General features: G+C 46.1%; 1 protein-coding gene across 1 annotated transcript; it reads left to right on the top strand.

Moving 5' to 3' along the window:
• The first annotated feature begins 1,209 nt into the window (after positions 1-1,209).
• On the top strand, positions 1,210-21,096 carry LOC126195204 (nascent polypeptide-associated complex subunit alpha, muscle-specific form-like). Its single transcript, XM_049933719.1, has 3 exons — positions 1,210-2,087; positions 2,304-2,764; positions 20,975-21,096. Exons 1-3 carry the CDS (start codon positions 1,210-1,212, stop codon positions 21,094-21,096), a joined length of 1,461 nt encoding a protein of 486 aa, XP_049789676.1.
• Positions 21,097-22,527: the final 1,431 nt, after the last annotated feature.

Below are 22,527 nucleotides of genomic sequence, written 5' to 3'. Positions count from 1 at the left end.
GCTCCTACTGCCACAGCTCTCGCGGCACAGTAAGGCCGGTCCACACGCAATGATCTGTCTGCGCACATCACATCTGCGCAGACAGATCGTTGCGTGTGGACAGAAGATTTGCACCGACCTGAGGTGTGTGCAAACCTGCAAGTTGGAGCTGGCGGTTTGAGCGAAACCTCTCAAATCTGTGGGTTCAAACCACATCCGCGCAGACAAGTTGGAGCCTGTGGACAGGAGATCGCCGCAAATCTGTCGCGAAACAGCTGTTTGTTCAGTCTAGTGTTTGTATTCGTGCGCACAGGCCATTAAAATGGCTGATACTCGTCAGTGTTTAAATTTTACCCTATTGTTTTCTTTTTTACCAAGTGTAGGGAAGCAGCCTACTCACGCCGTAGTAAATTCACATCAGTCTTTCCATTGTGTGCCAGCCAGTCCGCTGTAACTAGCTCCGACGTCATAAATATTGCGCAATACTTTAAAAATCAAGTAAATAATCTAAAATATTTCTAGCATGTCAGGAGTAATACTAAATTAATATGTGTTGAATATCATTTCGATAACTTTAACCATTTTCGAAATTTGGACGTTTTTCTGTAAAAAACATTGGCGCAACAGAAAAGAGCTAGAGAATTAAAAATTCAGATTTTGATTCATTTTTCATAATTATTTAATAAAAACAGTGCTTTGGATTTTACAAATTAAAATTTTAGTGGAAATTCATGATTTTCTGGTTTTCGTCTTAAAACTTAAGGAAGCAAGATAGATTAAGTACGCTAATAAATAAGGCTAGGATGTTTATATTTAAGTAGGTTGGAGATCCGCTATAACTATGAAGATGTGAGAAGTTTCATTTGAATACCTATAAAACTATAGCGATAGCGTATCTCCAAAGGGCCAGTTCAGAGCTCGTCTACTGCGTGCAGTGTAATTAAATTAATTCTCTCGCCCAAAATATTTAACTTAGCGACGTCAAACTTTTATTATGATTACTCTCCTGGGTGTTGAATGCACATTTAAATTAAGAGCTTCATCGGCCATCAGCAAAAGAAGCGATGATTTATTCGGTAACTTAATGTGGTGCATTACTAGCCCACCGGCTAGTCGGGAGAGCCGATTTGATCAGGCGTTCCCTTAGCCGTCCGCACCGCGGCTTTATATGTAAGAACGCTGCGCGAGGAAGCAAGGGGCACCGTAGCACCACCGGCACCAGTCGCTGAGATGTGCAGCCGCGAGAAGGACGTACCTGCGCCTGCTAGCGACGCGAAGGGTGTGGCAGATCGCCGTCCGGCCGCGCTTGCGCGGTCGGCGGCCCCATCTGGCCCCCCACTTATGACGACCACTGCTATGGCTATGGATTTGACGGACACTACTCCGGAAACGTTGAAGACTGCGCTGTCTGCTCCGCTGCCAGATTCTGAAGATGAGAGCTCTACCGCCCCTCAGCCACGCGGACGCAGCGGGAAACAGAAGAGGAGGGCAACAGCTGCGACGGCCGCTGCTCGCAGCTCGCCGATTGAGAAGAGAGCCAAGCAAGATTTCGCCCCTGATGCCGACGGTTTTGTCCCGGCCCGGCGAACTGCAAGACGCATGCTGTCGTCGACGACGCCTCCAACTGCCGTCGCCAACTCATTCGACGCGCTCGATGACGCACCGGAACCGACGCCGCGCGTTCCTGCGCCGAAGAAAGACTCCCATCTTCCGCCGGTGGTCCTCCAGTTTCGGCCGCCCTATGGGGAACTGCAGACGTTGTTGCGCAGCTGGACAACGGCCGTGTACACAGTGAAGCCTGCAGGGCGTGACCTGTACAGGGTCACACTCCGCACTGCCGATGACTATCGCCGGGTCACTCAGGAGGCGTCTGAGCGTGGTCTCCCTTTCTATACCCACGCTTCCGCACCCGACAAGGTCCTGAAGATTGTCTTCCGCGACCTCCCGTTCAACATGGAAGCCGATCACCTGCATCGTGAACTCGCTGACCTGGGCTTCTACATCCGGACCGTCGTGAAGATGAAGTCGCCAAAATCACGTGAAGATATGCCGCTCTTCCTGGTCGTCTGCTCTGACACCGTGGAGAACCGCAAACTCTATCGATTGACGCGGGTCGCCGACGTTCCGGTTCAGACCGAGGATCTTCGCTCCCGGAGAGGCCCTGTGCAGTGCTTTCGCTGCCAGGGGATCAATCACGTCGCGCGCCACTGCTCTATGCCGGACAGATGCGTTAAATGCGCCGGCGCTCATGCAGGAAGTGCGTGCCCCCGTCCGCCCACCGAGAAGCCTACATGTGCACTCTGCGGCGGTGCTCACGTGGCCAGTTATCGTGGGTGTGAGGTGTGGAAGCGTGCCATCGCTCGACAACGTGGCCAAACACCAGCGCCACATCAGAAGAAGCCAGCAACGAGACGACCAGGCGTCTCCTTCGCGGCGGCAACGTCTGGGACGCCCTCCGCCGCCCCGGCTGCGTCGGTTGCTCCCGCTCCCGCCGCATCCGAGGCCGTGCCGACACCTGAGGCTCCTACACCTCCACCACAGCTGCCAGTGGCGGCACCGGGTACTGCCTTTCCCGGGACGTCAGCCGGACCGCGCCCCGCCAACCGCCGGCGCGGGGGTCATCGCCCTGTGGGTACCCAGCGCTTGGCACCGTCCGTCGAGCAGCCCCAGGTGGACTCTCACAGCGAAGCAGCCACGCCTCCCCCCTCCAGCGCCGGGGCCGCGCCGGCTGCCTCCACCGCCGACCTGGCCAACCTCGTCGCGCAGCTCACAGCCCTGGTGACCAGTGCTACGAAGTTGATTGAAGTCCTGTCGCAGCAACTCACCGCTGCAGTGCCGATGGCCTCTCCGGCCCCGACCGCTGTCAACACTCACCAGCCACACCATGGGCAGCGTTAGAGGGCTCACGGTCGTCGCGTGGAACGCCAACGGCATCCGCACTCAAGCTGGCGAGCTACGCCAATTTCTCCGAGATGAAGCCGTCGACGTCTGCCTTATCAATGAAACACACCTGAAGCCGGGGGTCGACGTCAGGGCGGCGAACTACTCCAGCTATCGCACCGATCGATTGACGGCGGGTGGAGGGACAGCCGTCTACGTCCGCACTGGCATTCGTCACCATGTGATACAACTTCCACCACTGGCAACGCTGGAGGCCACTGGTGTCGTCGTTCACACCTCGGCGGGCGCCATCACGTTGGTCTCCATGAGGGGGCCGGTGTTCGTCGCCGGGGACTTCAACAGTAAACATGTCTCCTGGAACTCCAGGATCACCAATGCCGCTGGCCGCTGCCTGCTCCGGGTAGCGGAACGTCACCATGCGCTTGTGGTGGGGCCGTACGACCCGACGATCTTCCCTGCCCGTGGCCTCCCAGATATAATTGACATCGCGGTCGTCAAGGGCATCCCTCTTCAGATCACCGCCACGACGAGGACGGCGCTGTCTTCGGATCATGTCCCTGTGGTTTTTGACATCGACCTAGATGCCCTTCAGCAGCCCAGGCGAGGTATCTCACTTGCTGGCATCGACTGGGACAGGTTTCAAGAAGCCGTGACGCACTCACTCGCCGCCGCGCCGCCCCCTGCGGAAGCTGGAGCGGACGAAGCACTTCTGCACTTCGCGGCATCGACGCTCGACGCTGCCGCTATAGCGACGCCGCCCCGACCTCGCCCTCCGCCTGACTACTCCCGCCAGCTGCCGCCGGACATCCTTGCGGCCATCACTGAGAAGAACCGGGTCTACCGGGAGTGGCAGCGGACGAGACATGCCAACACGAAGCGCCTTCTCAACAGGATGCGTCGGGACATCAGGGCCGCCATCGACAACCATCGCAACCGCGACTGGAACAACAAGGTCGCCACTCTTTGTCTTGAAGACGGCACAGCCTGGCAGACGACGAAGCGTTTCCTACGCCGCACGCAACGCATCCCTCCGCTGCTGGTTCACGGTCAGGCTGTCTGCGAACCATCTGCGAAGGCTGATGCCCTCGCAGACGTCTTCGAGGCCGCGTTTACGCCTATCGAAGACCCGGCTGACGCTGTCCACGACGCCCTGGTTCCTGACCGGCTCCCACGCTACCTGGAGGCACGCGACGACGACGACGTCATTGAGGAGACAACGGCGGAGGAGGTGTCTTCCATCCTGCGTGCCCTGAACCCCAGGAAAGCTGCGGGCCCAGACGAAGTTTCTAACGCCCTACTTCAGAAGTTGCCGCCCGTGGCTGCCACTCATCTTGCCGACGTTTTTAATGTCATCCTCCGGTCCTGCAGTTTTCCTCAGTCCTGGAAGCATGCAGAAATCGTGGCGATTCCGAAGATGGGGAAGGATCTGCGGCATCCCGTGAACCACAGACCTATTAGTTTACTGCCGGCCGTCTCCAAGGTCTTTGAACGGGTGTACATCAGGCGGCTGCAGCGCCACGTCGACGAGGAAGGCCTCCTGCTCGAAGAGCAGTTCGGATTTCGCAGGGGCCACTCGGCCGTTCATCAACTCCTTCGGCTGGTGGAAGATGCGTTCGTCGCCCTCGAGCAGCGCGAGTTCTTCGGCGCGGTGTTCTTGGACGTGTCGCGCGCTTTCGACAGTGTGTGGCACCGCGGACTCTTGTTCAAACTGTTTGAACTTGGGGTCCCGACGTCGCACGTACGTCTCATCGCTTCCTATCTTGCCGATCGGACCTTCCATGTGCGGGCCGCGCAGGGCTTGTCCTCCGTCCGCCGCATCAACGCCGGTGTGCCACAGGGCTCGGTCTTGGGGCCACTCCTGTACTCGCTGTACACGTCTGATGCGCCGAAGATCGACCGTGTGCGGCTCGCCCTGTACGCGGATGACACGGCTCTCTATACCAGGAGCCTCAATGCCGCCGTCATGCGCCGCCGTCTGCAGCTCGCCGTTGACACCGTGGCAGCCTGGGCAGTCAAGTGGCGTCTCCAATTCAACGGTGTCAAGACCCAGTTCCTGATCGTCACCAGGCGCCTTGTTCCTGCAGGTTTTCAACCGCTCACCGTCGGTGGAAGCCCTGTCCCGTGGCGCCCAACGGCGCATTACCTCGGCGTCACCATCGACCGCCGACTCACGTGGGTTCCGCATATCCGCGAAGTGAAGGCCAAAGTGCGGAACCGGCTCCGCACCCTGTACCCGTTGCTGAACCCCGACTCCCAACTACCACCGCGGCTGGGCATCACCCTGTACAATGCGCTGCTCCGTCCTGTACTCCAATACGCCGCGGTCGTCTGGGGGAACGCCGCCGACACGAACCTGAAGAAGCTGGAGACACTGGAGAACCGCATCCTTCGGCTCGCCTTACACCTGCCTTACGATTTTCCCACCGCTCATCTTCACGACGTCGCGGAAGTACCTCTGCTCCGTGACCTCTTCCAGACGACCGCCCGCACCTTTTACGACCGTGCTGGCCGGTCGCACAACGCCGAAATCCGGACGCTGGGCCGCAAACTGCCGCGCAGCGTCACCACCCGCTGGCCACACCTGCTCGCTATATAGCTAGCTCTGCAGACCTGTGCTGAGGAGACACCCAAGAAGACAACCCACATATGAAGACGCAACATCAGCATGCATGGGAGGCAAAGCATTAACTGCTGCGAACTCCATCACACATCGGAGGCCAAGTTATCTCCGTGCAGATCCACGCGACGCGAGGAAGCAAGGCCCCAGTTCTCTCCTGACGCTGAATAGCAAGCCATATGTGTCGGGAGTCGCGTCGCGTCGGTATCATTGCTACAAACAGCCTCGGATGCTGTATTACGTTACTCGGGATACGCGTAACCATGAAATCATTTTCGAGTGAAGTGTTAATTCTGGGATGATTTTAATTATCTAGCTTCAGTTTGCGTATGTCGTATTTTCACGTGCCGCCGCGGGACAAACATTCTACCATTATTTAGCGTGGCGTTTGATGAAACTAATCATCAAATTATGGCGAGCATTCATTTAAATATTTAATTTGGACAGTTATAGTTGCATTAGCGCATTAGACTCTGTACTGCTCTGTTAGTTAGATTGTGTGGATTATTTTGTTTTCATCTGTGACTTTCAGAATACAGAACGTTTTTATTTCACGACCGTTTTTGATTATAAATCCCGGACAATCTCCTAATTCCTCAGAGCTATAAGCTGTAACTATAAGTGTATTCTCAGATGAAGTGGGCACTAGGAATTCTAATTACAGGCTTCACGTTTTGCTAATCACTTTCTGGTTGCCAATATTGTAGTTAGGAACTGGTTTAACATTCTACAAACCTAACATTTATAGAAACAACATAAAATTGACATAATTCCACCCGCCGCCCCACATATGGTGAATCGGCCGGGAAATGCAGTGTTTCTACATTCAAACATATACAAATTTTATATAACAGCAACAATATTTTCCTACCCGCCGCCCCACACAAGGCATACTCAAAACTGAAGTGGGTGCTGAGGTTCCGGGTGCACCTAACGCATCAAAATTTTTAGGTGGGGCCACAATTTGGATAACTTAAACAAAATTGTAAGATTTGCTTGCTTTGCCCTTTGGAATCTTTTTCATTATGTTTACCTGCAACAGGGATTGTTAGCACACTTCCACTCAGTACTGTCCTATGCCATAATCTTATGTGACATTGTACCAATAAGAAAAAGCATGCGCTATCTGTTCTGAAGAAATTGCGGTCAGAAGATTGTGTTAAGCTAATATTGGAAGGTCTTGCAACTGTGTGTTCTGGACAGAGGGATTATACACTTGTTTTACTACCTAACATGTGATTCAAAACAATAGTAAATTAGAGATTAACTATAGTATTCACAACCACAGTACTACAAGTAAAACTTTTCAGTCAGATAACGAATCTCTGTATAGAATTCAGAGTGGAGTTTTGTATCCCGGAACAAAAGTTTGTAACAGGTCGCTTCTACACAGTAGCGAACTGAAAATGCCTACTCAGAGACAAAGTAAACCATAGCTCATTGGCCATGTTGGTATATAATCTCTAATAATATAGGCGTAATGTGTTTCAAACACGTCTACAACACCAAAAATATTATCTGTAACTTGACAGACTTAATTTACTTGACTTGCCTCCATGAACTCATCCTTCAGGACAGCGTAAATAGCTTCACATGTGTTGGGTATTATTTCACTCAACGCTTGTTTCGATATTGCAGTTGAAAATTCCAAATCCTTGCAGCTCCTTCCTGTTGCTAGGAATCTTAATATTACCGCCTGCCGTTCATGAGGAGAAATTGTCCATCTCATACAAGTATTTTTTCTCATAATATGAGGGGTTACAAGCTGTAAGAGATAATTGTAAGTTTCGACATCCATCCGCAAATAATTTCGCCCGTCATTAGGATCGCCCTGTAACTTTCGCAGTGAATTTACGTGAGAAAACTGCTTTTGCTTTAGCAGCCACTGTCTACACCATTTTGACCGCTTTCTCTGTTTCCTGCGGTTGGTCTGAATCTTTTTTGCAACACAAGTTGCGAACGCATACTACAACAGAACTTCCTCCATTTCTATATTTCAAAATAACTGAATTAAATTTTTGACGTTTACGGGGAGCGTAGTCGCTTACCACTGATATTTCATTTCTACACCGACAGATGGCGATCGAGTAGTAGATTGGGGTTTGTGTCGTGTGAACACACCACATTTGCAGCGATCTTTTGCATGTACAGACATCTGCGCCTAAGTCTGCGCAGACAGATCGTTGCGTGTGGACCGGGCTGTAGAGACACGATGCAATATAACGTCAGTCCCCGTAGATTAACTGGGGAGAAAAAAAACCTGAAAAACTTCCGAAAAAGCCTTCCTCGCGTAGTCGTTCTATCTCAATTACAAGTCCGCAGCGGTTCCACTTGTGAAAACTCGTATAATTGATGCATTTTTTATTAATATTGTATTGTTAATTGCCCGGATTTGCGGTACTTATTGATTCTTCTCTCGTTCGCATAGCACACACCACTGATTGCGAGGAAATATTTTAGTTAACAGTTTTTCCTTACGCTGTTGTCTCGTTGCTATGGAATTGTTGTGCTGGTATGCAGCGAGATCCCGAAATACTCTTTGATTCAGTCGTTGTACGATTGCGTCGTAATATGAAAATATTTTAAAGTTCACTTCTCAACTAATGACGTAAATATTTGCACTTCAATGAAATAGTCTTTCATGAGTTCAAAAAAACGTTTAAATGTGTGTGAAATCTAATGGGACTGAACTGCAAAGGTCATCAGTCCCTAACCTTACACACTACTTAACCTAAAGTATCCTAAGGACAAACACACACGCCCATGCCCGAGGGAGGACTCGAACCTCCGCCGGGACCAGCCGCACAGTCCATGACTGCAGCGCCTGAGACCGCTCGGCTAATCCCGCGCGGCCCTTTCATGAGTAGTCGTTGATTTAGTCATTTATCGAGCTATTTAATGATGTAGCCCACACCGGGTATTTAACTGGTAACGAACAGTTTGTTGTTATTTTATCACTTAATACTTATAACTCCCGCACCACACGCACACGGAATAGTTTAGTTAAGTCAGTCCGATTGAGTTATAGTTTCTTGGTTATCACCACAATTCAACACTTTAGCGTAATTGTTTCATCTTCATGATGTCGTGTACTTGGGTCCTTCTCAAGACTAATTGCGAGTATTCTTTCATAGTATGTTAACTTCTCCTTAAGACCCAACGAATTTTAAGTCAAGTCCAATGTTCACTAATTCCGTTATTAGATTTCAATGAACCCGTAGTGCACGGTTAAATGAGTCTACCTGTTCCTGTCTCAGTTCATAAAATCACTTTCTTAATCCGTGAATCCCGTCACGCAACGAACACTTCTAAACTCGAAAACAATCTCGTCACGATTCGCAGTCTCAATAATTCAGATCAGAACTGCTCTCGTACGTCTGCACTGGATGAGTTCTAGCAAGCGACTTCTTCTATACAAGAGCATCGTAGGCGCATTGAATTTCTTCGTTGCGCTTACAGCTCTCTTCCACATAAAAGTTATCTCTGATGACATTACTTTGGACGTAACTTTTGAGAAATCAGTTTCACATTTGTCACATGGATATTTGTCCATTGCTGAAATACGATGTTTCTTCTTTCTCTTTCGCTAACAAATATGCTCAGTGGTGTACAATGTAGTTGTTGACAAAACTCTTTCGTGTTAGCTCATCGGCAAAGATGTCGCAACTGTCAAGGTAACTTTCCCTACTTCATGTTCTTTCTTAATTCACTTTAAGGTGGTCGTTGGGGCGTTACACCAGGTAGGGGTAGATATGATTTTTGTTTCTTTTAATTTTGGAGATTAAACTTAGCTAGATGAGGAGATAAGTCCACGACCACAAAAAAAAGAGGAAAAAATGCCATAAGACTCGTGACGTCCGAATGTGAGGTCTCGCTATCGAGACCCACCCGCGTCCACATTTTTACTGCGCCTTTCGTCGGAATGTTGAAGTCATGAGCGAAATGACAGCAGAGCTGACAAAAAAGAGGAACCGTTTGTCACAAGTCATCAAACCGTTCCGGGTCCCGGGTTCGAACTTCGCCTCTGCTTAAATTTTGAACAAAAACCTTCAGCAATCTCGGCGGAACTCCTCCGGTAAAAGCAGTCATCCTCGTTCTACCAAAGGCCTCGTCACAGAGGGCGGACGAGTAGGCAGGGGCTCAGTGCACCCGCTGCCCTGCGAGAGGGAAAACTGTAGAAAGCGGCGGGAGAAACAGCAACGATCAGTGGCATGAGGATGCAAAGGACACTGGAGACTACTGCAGTAAATGTATATCCACAGGACATGTGGCCTGTAATTGAAAAAGTGCCATGATAATTTCTTCATTGGGAAAAGATTCCGGAGTACTTCCGCATTCCGATCTCCAGGAGGTGACTGCCAAGGAGGAGGTGACCTTGTGAATTAGTGAATAAAAAACTACAAGTTTACGTTCTACCAGTCTGGCGTGGAATGTCATAAGTTTAAACGTATTAGGGAACCTAGAAAAAGGAAATGCAAAGGAACAATTTAGATATAGTGGAAGTCAGTGATGTGACGTGAAAAAAAGACAATGATTTCTCGTCAAACGGGTGTAGGGCAATATCAAGAGCAATGGAAAACGGTGTAATGTGAAAAGGATTCGTTATGAATGGGCAGAGTGTTCGTTACTACACTGAAGCGCCAAAGAAACTGGTATCGTCATGGGTATTCAACTATAGAGATATGTGCACAGACAGAATACGGTGCTGCGGTCGGTAACGCCTATAAACGACAAGTGTCTGGCGCAGTTGTTAGATCGGTTACTGCTTCTACAATGGCAGATTATCTGGATTTAAGTGAGCTTGAACGTGGTGCTATAGTCGGCTCACAAGCAATGGGACACAGCATCTCCAAGGTAGCAATGAGGTGGGGATTTTTCCGTACGACCATTTCACGAGTGTACCGTGAATATCAGGAATCCAGTAAAACATCAGACATCCGACATCGGTGCGGCCGGAAAAAGATCGTGCAAGAACGGGACCAACGACGATTGAAGGGAATCGTTTAACGTGACAGGAGTGCAACTCTTCCGAAAATTGCTGGAGATTTCAATGCTGGGCCGTCAACAAGTGTCATCGATATGGATTTCCGTAGCCGAAGGCCCACCTCTGTACCCCTGATGACTGCACGACACAAGGCTTTACGCCTCACCTGGCCGGTCAGCATCGACATTGGACTGTTGATGACTGGATACATGTTGCCTGGTCGGACGAGTCTCGTTTCAAATTGTATCCAGCGGATGGACGTGTACTTCGAAACCTCATGTATCCATGGATGGTGGAGGCTCCTTCTTGGTGTGGGGCGTGTGCAGTTGGAGTGATATTGGACCCCTGATACATCTACATACGACTCTTGACAGATTACGTAAGCATTCTTTCTGATCATCTGCAACCATTCACGTTTATTGTGCATTCCGACGGACGTGGATAACTCCAACAGGACAACGCGTCACTCCACAAGTCCAGAACTGCTACAGAGTGGCTCCAGGAACACTCTTCGGAGTTTAAACGCATCCGCTGGCCACCAAAATCCCCAGCCACGAACATTATTGCGCATTTGTGGGATGCCTTTCAACGTGCTGTTCAGACGAGATCTCCTCCCCCTCGGCTCTTAGGGATTTATGGACAGTCCTGCAGGATTCAGGGTGTCAGTTCCCTCCAGCACTACTTTAGGCATTAGTCCATGCCACGTCGTGTTGCGGTAATTCTGTGTGCTCGCGGACACCCGACACGATATTAGGCGCGTGTACCAGTCTTCGGTTCTTCAGTGTATGAACTGTTCAGTTGTTTGTCAGCAGAATCAACTCCAAACTAACACTATAGTTGTGATACACGTGCCGTCGTCGCAAGCAGAAGATTTAGAGAGACGGAAAGTATATGAGGGTATTGATCGGCTAACTCAATATGTAAACGCAGACGAAAATAGTCTTGGGGAACTGGAATGCGTTAGGAGAAAGGGTTACCGGAGACGTTCGGATTGGTGGTAGTAATGAGAGAGGAGGAAGAATAATTGAGCTATATAATAAAACAGAGCTAGTAACAGTGAATACACAAGTGGAGGAGATGTACTTGGAAAAGACCAGGAGATACGAGAAGATTCCAGTTCGATTACGCCACGGTCAGGCAGGGGTTCCGCAATCAGATACTGTACTGTAAAGCGCACCCAGGAGTGGATGCCGACTCTGAAGAACTAAATCAGAAAGAAGTTGGATACGGAAGAACTATGGAATTAAGAGAGAAGCTTTACGTTCCCTGAGGCTACAGACATGTTATAATGAACAGCTCAATAGGCAGTTCAATTGAAGAGAAATCTCCTAAACGGCCGATCACAGAAGCTGGAAGAAGAAACCTATGTACAAAGAAGTAACTGCGAAGAAACGGTGGGTAACAGAACGAAAGAAGGAAGTGGAGAAATGTCTAGGGAAATTCAGAAAACAGAAATACAATTTCCTTAGGAATGAAACAAATAGGAAGTGCAGTTAAGCTAATTTCAAATGTCTGCATGGAAAATGTGAAAAAAATCGAAAAAGAAACGACTGTTGGAAAGATTCTCAGTGCATAAAAAAGTGAAAACAACCTTTGGTGGAACTACAAGGAAGGGCGGTAACGTTAAGGGTGCAGCGAGAATTCCACTGTTAAATGCACTGGACGGAGCTGATAGGTGGAAACAGTACACTGAAGGGCTTTTTGAGGGGAAGGACATGTCTCATGACGTCACAGAAGAAGGAACCAAATAATGCAGAAGGAATATATAAAATTCTATTGGAATTTTTAAAGTCATTGTGGGGTGTAGCAACAAGACGACCATTCACGTAAACAGGTTGAGACTGGGGATTTACTCAGAAAAACGTCATCGACACAATACCGAAGATAGCAAGAGTCGACAAGTGCAACAATTGTCCCACAATGAGCTTGGCAGCACGTGCGTGCAAGTTGCTTTGAAGAATAATATCCAGAAGAACGGAAAAGAAAATTGAGAATCTGTTAGATAAGTTTGGTTTTAGAAAAGATTAAGGCAGCAGAGATATAGTTCTGTCGTTGCGGTTGATATTGGAAGCAAGACTGAAGGAAAATCGAGACACGTTCATAGGACTTGTTGACCAGCGTTTGACAATGTAAAATGGCCCAAGATGTTTGAAATTCGGGGAAAAGTAGGGGCAAGTTGTAGACAAAAGGTGTATAATAAGCACAAGAATTAAGAGGGGACAGTTATAGTGGGAGACCAAGAACGAAGTTCTCGAATTAATAAGAGTGTAAAGCAAGATTGTATTGTTTCGCCTCTACTGTTCAATCTACGTATTAAATAAGCAATGCCAGAAGTAAGAGAAAGGATCAAGAGTGGAATTAAATTTCAAGGTGACAGGATATCAACGATGTTATTCGCTGATGACATTGCTACCCGCAGCGAAAGTTGAGTAGAACTGCGGGATCTGTTGAATGGAATGAACAGAGGAAAGATGAAAGTAACGAGAAGTAGCAGAAATGAGAAGAGCAAGAAACTTAATATTAGAATTGGGGGTCACGAAGCAGACGAAGTGAAGGAATTCTGCTGCCTAGGCAGGAAAGTAACCCGTGATGGACGCAGCAAGATGGCCATAAAAAGCACAGTATTACTGGAAAAAGGACATTTGCCGGCCGCCGTGGTCTAGCGGTTCTAGGCGCTCAGTCCGGAACCACGCGACTGCTACGGTCGCGGGTTCGAATCCTGCCTCGGGCATGGATGTGTGTGATGTCCTTAGGTTAGTTAGGTTTAAGTAGTTCTAAGTTCTAGGGGACTGATGACCACAGATGTTAAGTCCCATAGTGCTCAGAGCCATTTGAACCATTTGAAAAGGACATTTCTGGCCAAGAGAAGTATCAAATATCGGCCTTATTCTGAGGAAGACATTTCCGAGAATGGAAATTTGGAGCACAGCACTCTATGGTAATAGGTAAAATGTAACACAAGTGAATCGAAGTATCTGACATGTGATGCTACAAAAGAATTTGAATATTGTGTGGACAGATAAGGTAAGGAATGAGGAAGTTCTCCGCAGAATCGGGAAGGAAAGGAATATATGGAAAACACTGACAAGAAGATGGGACAGGATGATTGGATATCTGTTGAGTCATCAGACAATATCTTCCATGGTAGTAGAGGGAGCTATAGTGAGCAGAAACTATATAGGAACAAACAGACTGGAATACATACAGTGAATAACTTGGGATGTAGGAGTCAGACGTTTGTTGATTAAAAAAAAATGCCGACCAATTACGCCAGAACGTAGATAAAGGCAGAGCGTTATAATCTACTTATCTACTTCATTGAGGATCCCTAGCAGGTAGCTGAAATCAGTTGATGATATATGCAGTTCCGCTAGAGTTCCTTTGTGTTTCTTTTAAGAACATAATCCGGCTGAGTTTGCTGTGTCATAGCGGCGTAAACAAAGTGACATTTTCTAACAGGAATTGAATGATGTTGAGTGCCTGGCACCACAACCAAGAACTCACGCAAATAACTTTGTAACCACGCATCTGGACAAGGATAGGAACGCAGTTGTGCGTGTCGTTTCCAAGTAGTCGTTCAGGTATCCACCTTAACTGTTTTAAAGAAACAACAACTGTCAGATGGAGACTTGAATTCCACCCGCACAGAAATTGAGATCGCTGTTTTAATTAGTACTTCATGCTATCCGTTAAGTATCAGCAAGTTTTGCTTGCCATCATCAGTAGGTTTTTAGCTCCTTGGCCTTTTTTTCCCTCACACATTATTAAAATGTTACTGGAACAGTTCTGTTATACAGTGTGTTTCAGTAAGGATGAGCAAAAATGTAACAGGGCAAGAGAATGCTCCACTGAACTGGAATCCAGATTATGGAGATACGGAAATAAACTTGTCTACCGCTTTGTCTAACATTACAGTTTTCCAGCTTATTTACAACCAACATGTCTTCAGGGTTCCACGTACTGTGCTGTTTATGTACATGTACATTGTTTATATCCTGGAAGGAAACAAGGAGGACAAGCCTGAGTACTAGAAAAGCTACCTGGCCGTCTGAATGACTTCCTGTACTTGAGGTTCGTGCAAAGAGTTCTACCTGTGTTGTTGGAGAACGTACCCTTGACTGTTCCCGAGAGGATGTGGATACAAATGACGGTGCACCGTCTCACTTCAGCGTGGATGTCCGCAACCATTTCAGTGCTGTATTTCCTGGTCGCTGGATTGAAATGGCAAGTCCTATTCCACGACCTGCGAGCTCATCTGACGTGAGTCCACTTCATTGTTTTCTATAGGAATATCTAAAGTCACTTGTGTATGAGATCCCAGTGGAATTAGTTGCCAGAATTGCAGCTGCCTGGGATGTGATTCGACACACAACGTGGATATTTGTGGGGTGCGTCAGGATCTTATTCGCTGATGTCATGCTTGCACCGACGCTGATGGCCATCAGTTTTGTAAGATATAGTACAAATGGTACGTTCATTGTGTTAGTGATGGTACTTGAAGTTAACTGTAACTAATTTAAGTAAAAAAGTATACAGTAATGCGATTTTATTGCTATCATCTCCTTAAGCTGACCTCAAACTGTTCGGTGAAGGATGCTCCATGTCCTGTCGCATTTTTGCACCTTCTTGAGACAACATCCTTTACAGCAGGCCTTAGGAACCGTAAGTTAGTACTCTTACAAATGACAACGACAACAGAACATTCGTTAGTACGATGCTCAGTCCGCAGCTCGTGGTCGTGCGGTAGCGTTCTCGCTTCCCACGCCCGGGTTCCCGGGTTCGATTCCCGGCGGGTTCAGGGATTTTCTCTGCCTCGTGATGACTGGGTGTTGTGTGCTGTCCTTAGGTTAGTTAGGTTTAAGTAGTTCTAAGTTCTAGGGCACTGATGACCACAGATGTTAAGTCCCATAGTGCTCAGAGCCATTTGAACCATTTGAACAGTACGATGATCAAAGGAATTGTTTGCGAAAATATCTGGAGCTTGTACTAGATAGGCATTTATATTAAGAAAAACACCCTATAACTGTTTGGACAATAGCAAGAACACAGAAAAAATTGGAAGAGTATTTAAAATCGCTAGCAAAGACTGTTAACTTGTCGCTGTTGGAAGGGCTCAGTGCTTCCGAAGTGTAAGCACATTAGCTTGCCGGTTAGTAAGAGGCGAGGAAAGCGACACGCAATCCGCAACAGAGCAGCTTCGGTTCCCGGTTTGGTGGCTGCCAAGGAGAGGAAAGACTCCTTATGCAACCATCCTGTGGCAGTAAAACTCGATCACAAACCGTAAACAGATCAACGTGGAAGCTGCTCGGTTTGCTTGAAAGACTTGCGGCACTACTAGGAGTGTCTCAGGAGTAATGATATCTTTGGACAAAGTTACTCCCAGATCAATCTCTGATGGCGGACGAAAACTCGATCTTTGCAACAAAGTGAAATAGCCCTCTCAAGAAACCAAACAACATCTGTATTTTTTAACAAAATACTAACGGTTTGTTCTATAACAGTACGAAACAGGCGTGGCTCACTTCATTGACACTGCTGGTAGAACTACAGGTTTAGGTACATTTGGCGACGACTGTAGTTTGATTTTTCTACCAAAGGGAAGTATGACTTTAACAGAAAATGGAAATATGTGTAGAACAAAAGACAAGTGGATCATTTATTGGCACTATTAATCTAATTTACAGGGTAAGGTGCACTTAGTGTTTGATTGTAGTTGGAGCTCTATACCAAAGTAGAACAGCACTTTAAGGAACCAAAATACGTAAAGATTTGTTCCTACGTACAATACTACTAAACACACGCGACATACTTATTGACGCTAGTGATTTAACTTACAGATTAAGGTCTCTTGGTGACTACTGACTTTCTCTGTTGCATTTTGGAAACTAGTAACATCTGAGTGTAATACACATTCGTGTAGGCAAGAAAACAAGGCTGCTATCCATTTTCAACCAATTTTCAAAGTCAACACATTAACTTCAGTGACCTCTGCTACGAGATTAATTTCCTCTTACAGCACAAAATGTTTTTCATCTTCTGCTGATAAAGTCAACTTCTACCTCCGTAAAGTATATGTTCGTATTCAATAGTCTCCCACAATTTTGCATAAGATAAAACACACCATCCATTCTGCAGCTATAAATTACAATTTCTAGTCGGGTAGTGGCATGTTATTTAGCCAGCTGGAAGACGTAAAAATTATTTTCAGATGCATGCCAGGGCACTTTGTAACATGTTAACGTGCTTCACAATGTCTGGGCTCGTGATTTGACATATAAATTTATTACACTTTTTATTCTTCAGTTGGAGATCATCCTGATTAAACTCACTCTTCAAGCGGTCTTATTATTGTTCGCAGTCACGTTGCTGTTTCCTTGGTAGTACTCTCGCACAAAGAAGTCATGATTTGATACTATCACTCATTTCTGGTTTGTTAAAAATCCCAGCAAAATCAGCAGAAACTTGCCTTAAATCCAGAATCAGAAGGTGCTAGTCCTGTACATGTAGTTATATAAGTATTCCAGGCCCCCCCCATGAACCATGGACCTTGCCGTTGGTGGGGAGGCTTGCGTGCCTCAGCGATACAGATAGCCGTACCGTAGGTACAACCACAACGGAGGGGTATCTGTTGAGAGGCCAGACAAACGTGTGGTTCCTGAAGAGGGGCAGCAGCCTTTTCAGTAGTTGCAAGGGCAACAGTCTGGATGATTGACTGATCTGGCCTTGTAACAATAACCAAAACGGCCTTGCTGTGCTGGTACTGCGAACGGCTGAAAGCAAGGGGAAACTACGGCCGTAATTTTTCCCGAGGGCATGCAGCTTTACTGTATGATTAAATGATGATGGCATCCTCTTGGGTAAAATATTCCGGAGGTAAAATAGTCCCCCATTCGGATCTCCGGGCGGGGACTACTCAAGAGGATGTCGTTATCAGGAGAAAGAAAACTGGCGTTCTACGGATCGGAGCGTGGAATGTCAGGTCCCTTAATCGGGCAGGTAGGTTAGAAAATTTGAAAAGGGAAATGGATAGGTTAAAGTTAGATATAGTGGGAATTAGTGAAGTTCGGTGGCAGGAGGAACAAGACTTCTGGTCAGGTGATTACAGGGTTATAAACACAAAGTCAAATAGGGGTAATGCAGGAGTAGGTTTAATAATGAATAGGAAAATAGGAACGCGGGTAAGCTACTACAAACAGCTTAGTGAACGCATTATTGTGGCCAAGATAGATACGAAGCCCACACCTACTACAGTAGTACAAGTTTATATGCCAACTAGCTCTGCAGATGACGAAGAAATTGAAGAAATGTATGATGAAATAAAAGAAATTATTCAGATAGTGAAGGGACACGAAAATTTAATAGTCATGGGTGACTGGAATTCGAGTGTAGGGAAAGGGAGAGAAGGAAACGTAGTAGGTGAATATGGATTGGGGCTAAGAAATGAAAGAGGAAGCCGCCTGGTAGAATTTTGCACAGAGCACAACTTAATCATAGCTAATACTTGGTTTAAGAATCATGATAGAAGGTTGTATACATGGAAGAACCCTGGAGATACTAAAAGGTATCAGATAGATTATATAATGGTAAGACAGAGATTTAGGAACCAGGTTTTAAATTGTAAGACATTTCCAGGGGCAGATGTGGACTCTGACCACAATCTATTGGTTATGACCTGTAGATTAAAACTGAAGAAACTGCAAAAAGGTGGGAATTTAAGGAGATGGGACCTGGATAAACTAAAAGAACCAGAGGTTGTACAGAGTTTCAGGGAGAGCATAAGGGAACAATTGACGGGAATGGGGGAAAGAAATACAGTAGAAGAAGAATGGGTAGCTTTGAGGGATGAAGTAGTGAAGGCAGCAGAGGATCAAGTAGGTAAAAAGACGAGGGCTAGTAGAAATCCTTGGGTAACAGAAGAAATATTGAATTTAATTGATGAAAGGAGAAAATATAAAAATGCAGTAAATGAAGCAGGCAAAAAGGAATACAAACGTCTCAAAAATGAGATCGACAGGAAGTGCAAAATGGCTAAGCAGGGATGGCTAGAGGACAAATGTAAGGATGTAGAGGCTTATCTCACTAGGGGTAAGATAGATACTGCCTACAGGAAAATTAAAGAGACCTTTGGAGAGAAGAGAACCACTTGTATGAACATCAAGAGCTCAGATGGAAACCCAGTTCTAAGCAAAGAAGGGAAAGCAGAAAGGTGGAAGGAGTATATAGAGGGTCTATACAAGGGCCATGTACTTGAGGACAATATCATGGAAATGGAAGAGGATGTAGATGAAGATGAAATGGGAGATACGATACTGCGTGAAGAATTTGACAGAGCACTGAAAGACCTGAGTCGAAACAAGGCCCCCGGAGTAGACAACATTCCATTGGAACTACTGACGGCTTTGGGAGAGCCAGCCCCGACGAAACTCTACCATCTGGTAAGCAAGATGTATGAAACAGGCGAAATACCCTCAGACTTCAAGAAGAATATAATAATTCCAATTCCAAAGAAAGCAGGTGTTGACAGATGTGAGAATTACCGGACAATCAGTTTAATAAGCCACAGCTGCAAAATACTAACACGAATTCTTTACAGACGAATGGAAAAACTAGTAGAAGCCGACCTCGGGGAAGATCAGTTTGGATTCCGTAGAAATACTGGAACACGTGAGGCAATACTGACCTTACGACTTATCTTAGAAGGAAGATTAAGGAAAGGCAAACCTACGTTTCTAGCATTTGTAGACTTAGAGAAAGCTTTTGACAATGTTGACTGGAATACTCTCTTTCAAATTCTAAAGGTGGCAGGGGTAAAATACAGGGAGCGAAAGGCTATTTACAATTTGTACAGAAACCAGATGGCGGTTATAAGAGTCGAGGGGCATGAAAGGGAAGCAGTGGTTGGGAAGGGAGTAAGACAGGGTTGTAGCCTCTCCCCGATGTTATTCAATCTGTATATTGAGCAAGCAGAAAAGGAAACAAAAGAAAAATTCGGAGTAGGTATTAAAATCCATGGAGAAGAAATAAAAACTTTGAGGTTCGCCGATGACATTGTAATTCTGTCAGAGACAGCAAAGGACTTGGAAGAGCAGTTGAACGGAATGGACAGTGTCTTGAAAGGAGGGTATAAGATGAACATCAACAAAAGCAAAACGAGGATAATGGAATGTAGTCGAATTAAGTCGGGTGATGTTGAAGGTATTAGATTAGGAAATGAGACACTTAAAGTAGTAAAGGAGTTTTGCTATTTGGGGAGCAAAATAACTGATGATGGACGAAGTAGAGAGGATGTAAAATGTAGACTGGCAATGGCAAGGAAAGCGTTTCTGAAGAAGAGAAATTTGTTAACATCGAGTATAGATTTAAGTGTCAGGAAGTCTTTTCTGAAAGTATTTGTATGGAGTGTAGCTATGTATGGAAGTGAAACATGGACGATAAATAGTTTGGACGAGAAGAGAATAGAAGCTTTCGAAATGTGGTGCTACAGAAGAATGCTGAAGATTAGATGGGTAGATCACATAACTAATGAGGAGGTACTGAATAGGATTGGGGAGAAGAGGAGTTTGTGGCACAACTTGACCAGAAGAAGGGATCGGTTGGTAGGACATGTTCTGAGGCATCAAGGGATCACCAATTTAGTATTGGAGGGCAGCGTGGAGGGTAAAAATCGTAGGGGGAGACCAAGAGATGCATACACTAAGCAGATTCAGAAGGATGTAGGTTGCAGTAGGTACTGGGAGATGAAGAAGCTTGCACAGGATAGAGTAGCATGGAGAGCTGCATCAAACCAGTCTCAGGACTGAAGACCACAACAACAACACGACAGCCCGGTAGTATACAGCTGCTTCCCTTTGACAGTATCCTGATACACGTGCATCCTGCGTCTCTGCAATATGCGAAATAAGACACATATATGAACCAATTTCGACTTGTCTGAGTTCTTGCTGACTAAACATACATAAATATCTTAGCATAGTTACCCCATATATCACATGCATGTGGTAATGAGGATTGTATAGGGGCTGCAGGCATATGAGGACAGGATGGGGAGGGGAGGGGGGGGGGAGGAATGTGCTAAGATTTGCACTCACATATGCTTAGTCAACAGGGTCTCAGTGAAATTAAGACAACGTGACCTGTTCAAACTTCTAAGTGTCTTGAAACTTGCTGGCAGATTAAAACTGTGTGCCGGAAGTAAAGCTGTGAAGACGGGGCGTGAGTCGTGCTTGGGTAACTCAGTTGATTGAGCACTTGCCCGCGAAAGGCCAAGGTCCCGAGTTCCAGTCTCGGTCCGGCACACAGTTTTAATCTGCCAGTAAGTTTCATATCAGCGCACACTCTGCTGCAGAGTGAAAATCACATTCTGGTTCTAAGTGTCTTATTTCTCATATTACAGAGATGCAGGATTCACATGTACCAACGAAACAGCAATATGATTGTTGTTGAATACCTAGCAAACCTAGTTTCTAAGCTGTATGAATGTGTACTAATTTCAGATTTACAACTACTGCTCAGCAAGTTCTTCTGCGTCACGCAGTTTTCAATACCTGACAGCATACGTCTGTTCTCATCAAGTGCATCTTTGCCTGCAAGTCATAATGACAGTACCAATAATTGAGTCACACGTGCTTGGTACCGTTATAGAATAGATGTTTTCGTATATTGACAAATAACACAGAATAGTTCTTGGTTACTAAATGTGCTATTTTACTTTGGTACAAAAATTAACTATAATCGTCGCTAGGTTTACTGAAAGGTCAGTCTTGCCTATTGTAAGATGTGTTAGGACACGTGTTTTTTGTATTGTTATAGACTAATAATAAAGACAAATGTCGGTTCCTTTAAAGTGTTATTTTACTTTAGTACAAAGATTGAAGTATAGTCACCACCAAATGTACCTAAACCTGTAAATTAGATTATTAGTGCCATCAAGTGAGACACTTATGATCTGTAGTGTTATACAACAATAGAAAAACCATTTTTGGTTACTTTAATGTGATTTTGCTTCGGCGCAAAGATAGAACTTTCGGTGTCATCAAATGTGCCGTAAACTGTAAGTTACACCTATAGTGTCAATAAAGTTGGCCACGTGTGTTTTGTAGTAAGGAATTAAAGGCAATTTAGAAGGAAAGAAGGAAAATTGCGTTTAATATGTCATAGACGTAGAGGTCATTAGAAATGGAGCACAATCTCGGATTGTACCGAGGATAGTGAAGGAAATCGGCCATACCCTTGCAGAGGAATCATCCCAGCACCTGCTTGGCGTAATTTAGGGAAATCACAGAAAATCAAAATCTGGATTTTCGGACGCTGGTTTGAACGATTATCCTACTTAATGCGAGTTCAGTGTGCTAATCTCTGCACCACCTCGCTCGGTAACAGTTTAGACCAGGGACTAACAGTGTGACAATTTCAGGGCCCACTGTCGTATTCTTCGTAGTAAGTGTACTTTAAACCTATAAGATATACAAGTAATGTCAGTAAAGTGAGCCATATATACTTCATACAGCCATAGAACCACAATACAGAACAATTTAGATATGGAATTTAATTTGAGGGTCCATTGTGCCTTGCAGCAAGATGGAACTAATATTTCAGTGCCAAATCCAATACTGCAAGAGGGAGGGATACGCCCCTATTGGCTGTTTCGTTTTATTGGCCAGTAAAAGTTTGGGTGCGATTAGGAGATCTATGTCCGTGTTGTTCACTCAGAAGCTCGCTGACCGGCGTATCTCCAAGAAAGGTGGATTTCATAGGAAAAGGGATGGAAGAGAGGTTCAAATGGTTCAAATGGCTCTGAGCACTATGGGACTTAACATCTGAGGTCATCAGTCCCCTAGAACTTAGAACTACTTAAACCTAACTAGCCTAAGGACATCACACACATCCATGCCCAAGGCAGGATTGGAACCTGCGACCATAGCAGTCGCGCGGTTCCGGACTGAAGCGCCTAGAACCGCTCGGCCACCACGGCCGGCTTGGAAGAGAGGAGGGAAGAGGAGTTGGGCATGATGTTGTAACCAATTTACCCAGTTAAAGAATTTTTTTT

This window comes from Schistocerca nitens, chromosome 7 (genome assembly GCF_023898315.1).
Source record: "Schistocerca nitens isolate TAMUIC-IGC-003100 chromosome 7, iqSchNite1.1, whole genome shotgun sequence".
Classification (NCBI taxonomy): Eukaryota; Metazoa; Arthropoda; class Insecta; order Orthoptera; family Acrididae; genus Schistocerca; species Schistocerca nitens.
Note: the sequence above shows the minus strand (reverse complement) of the source record. Positions and strands in the feature narration are given on the sequence as shown.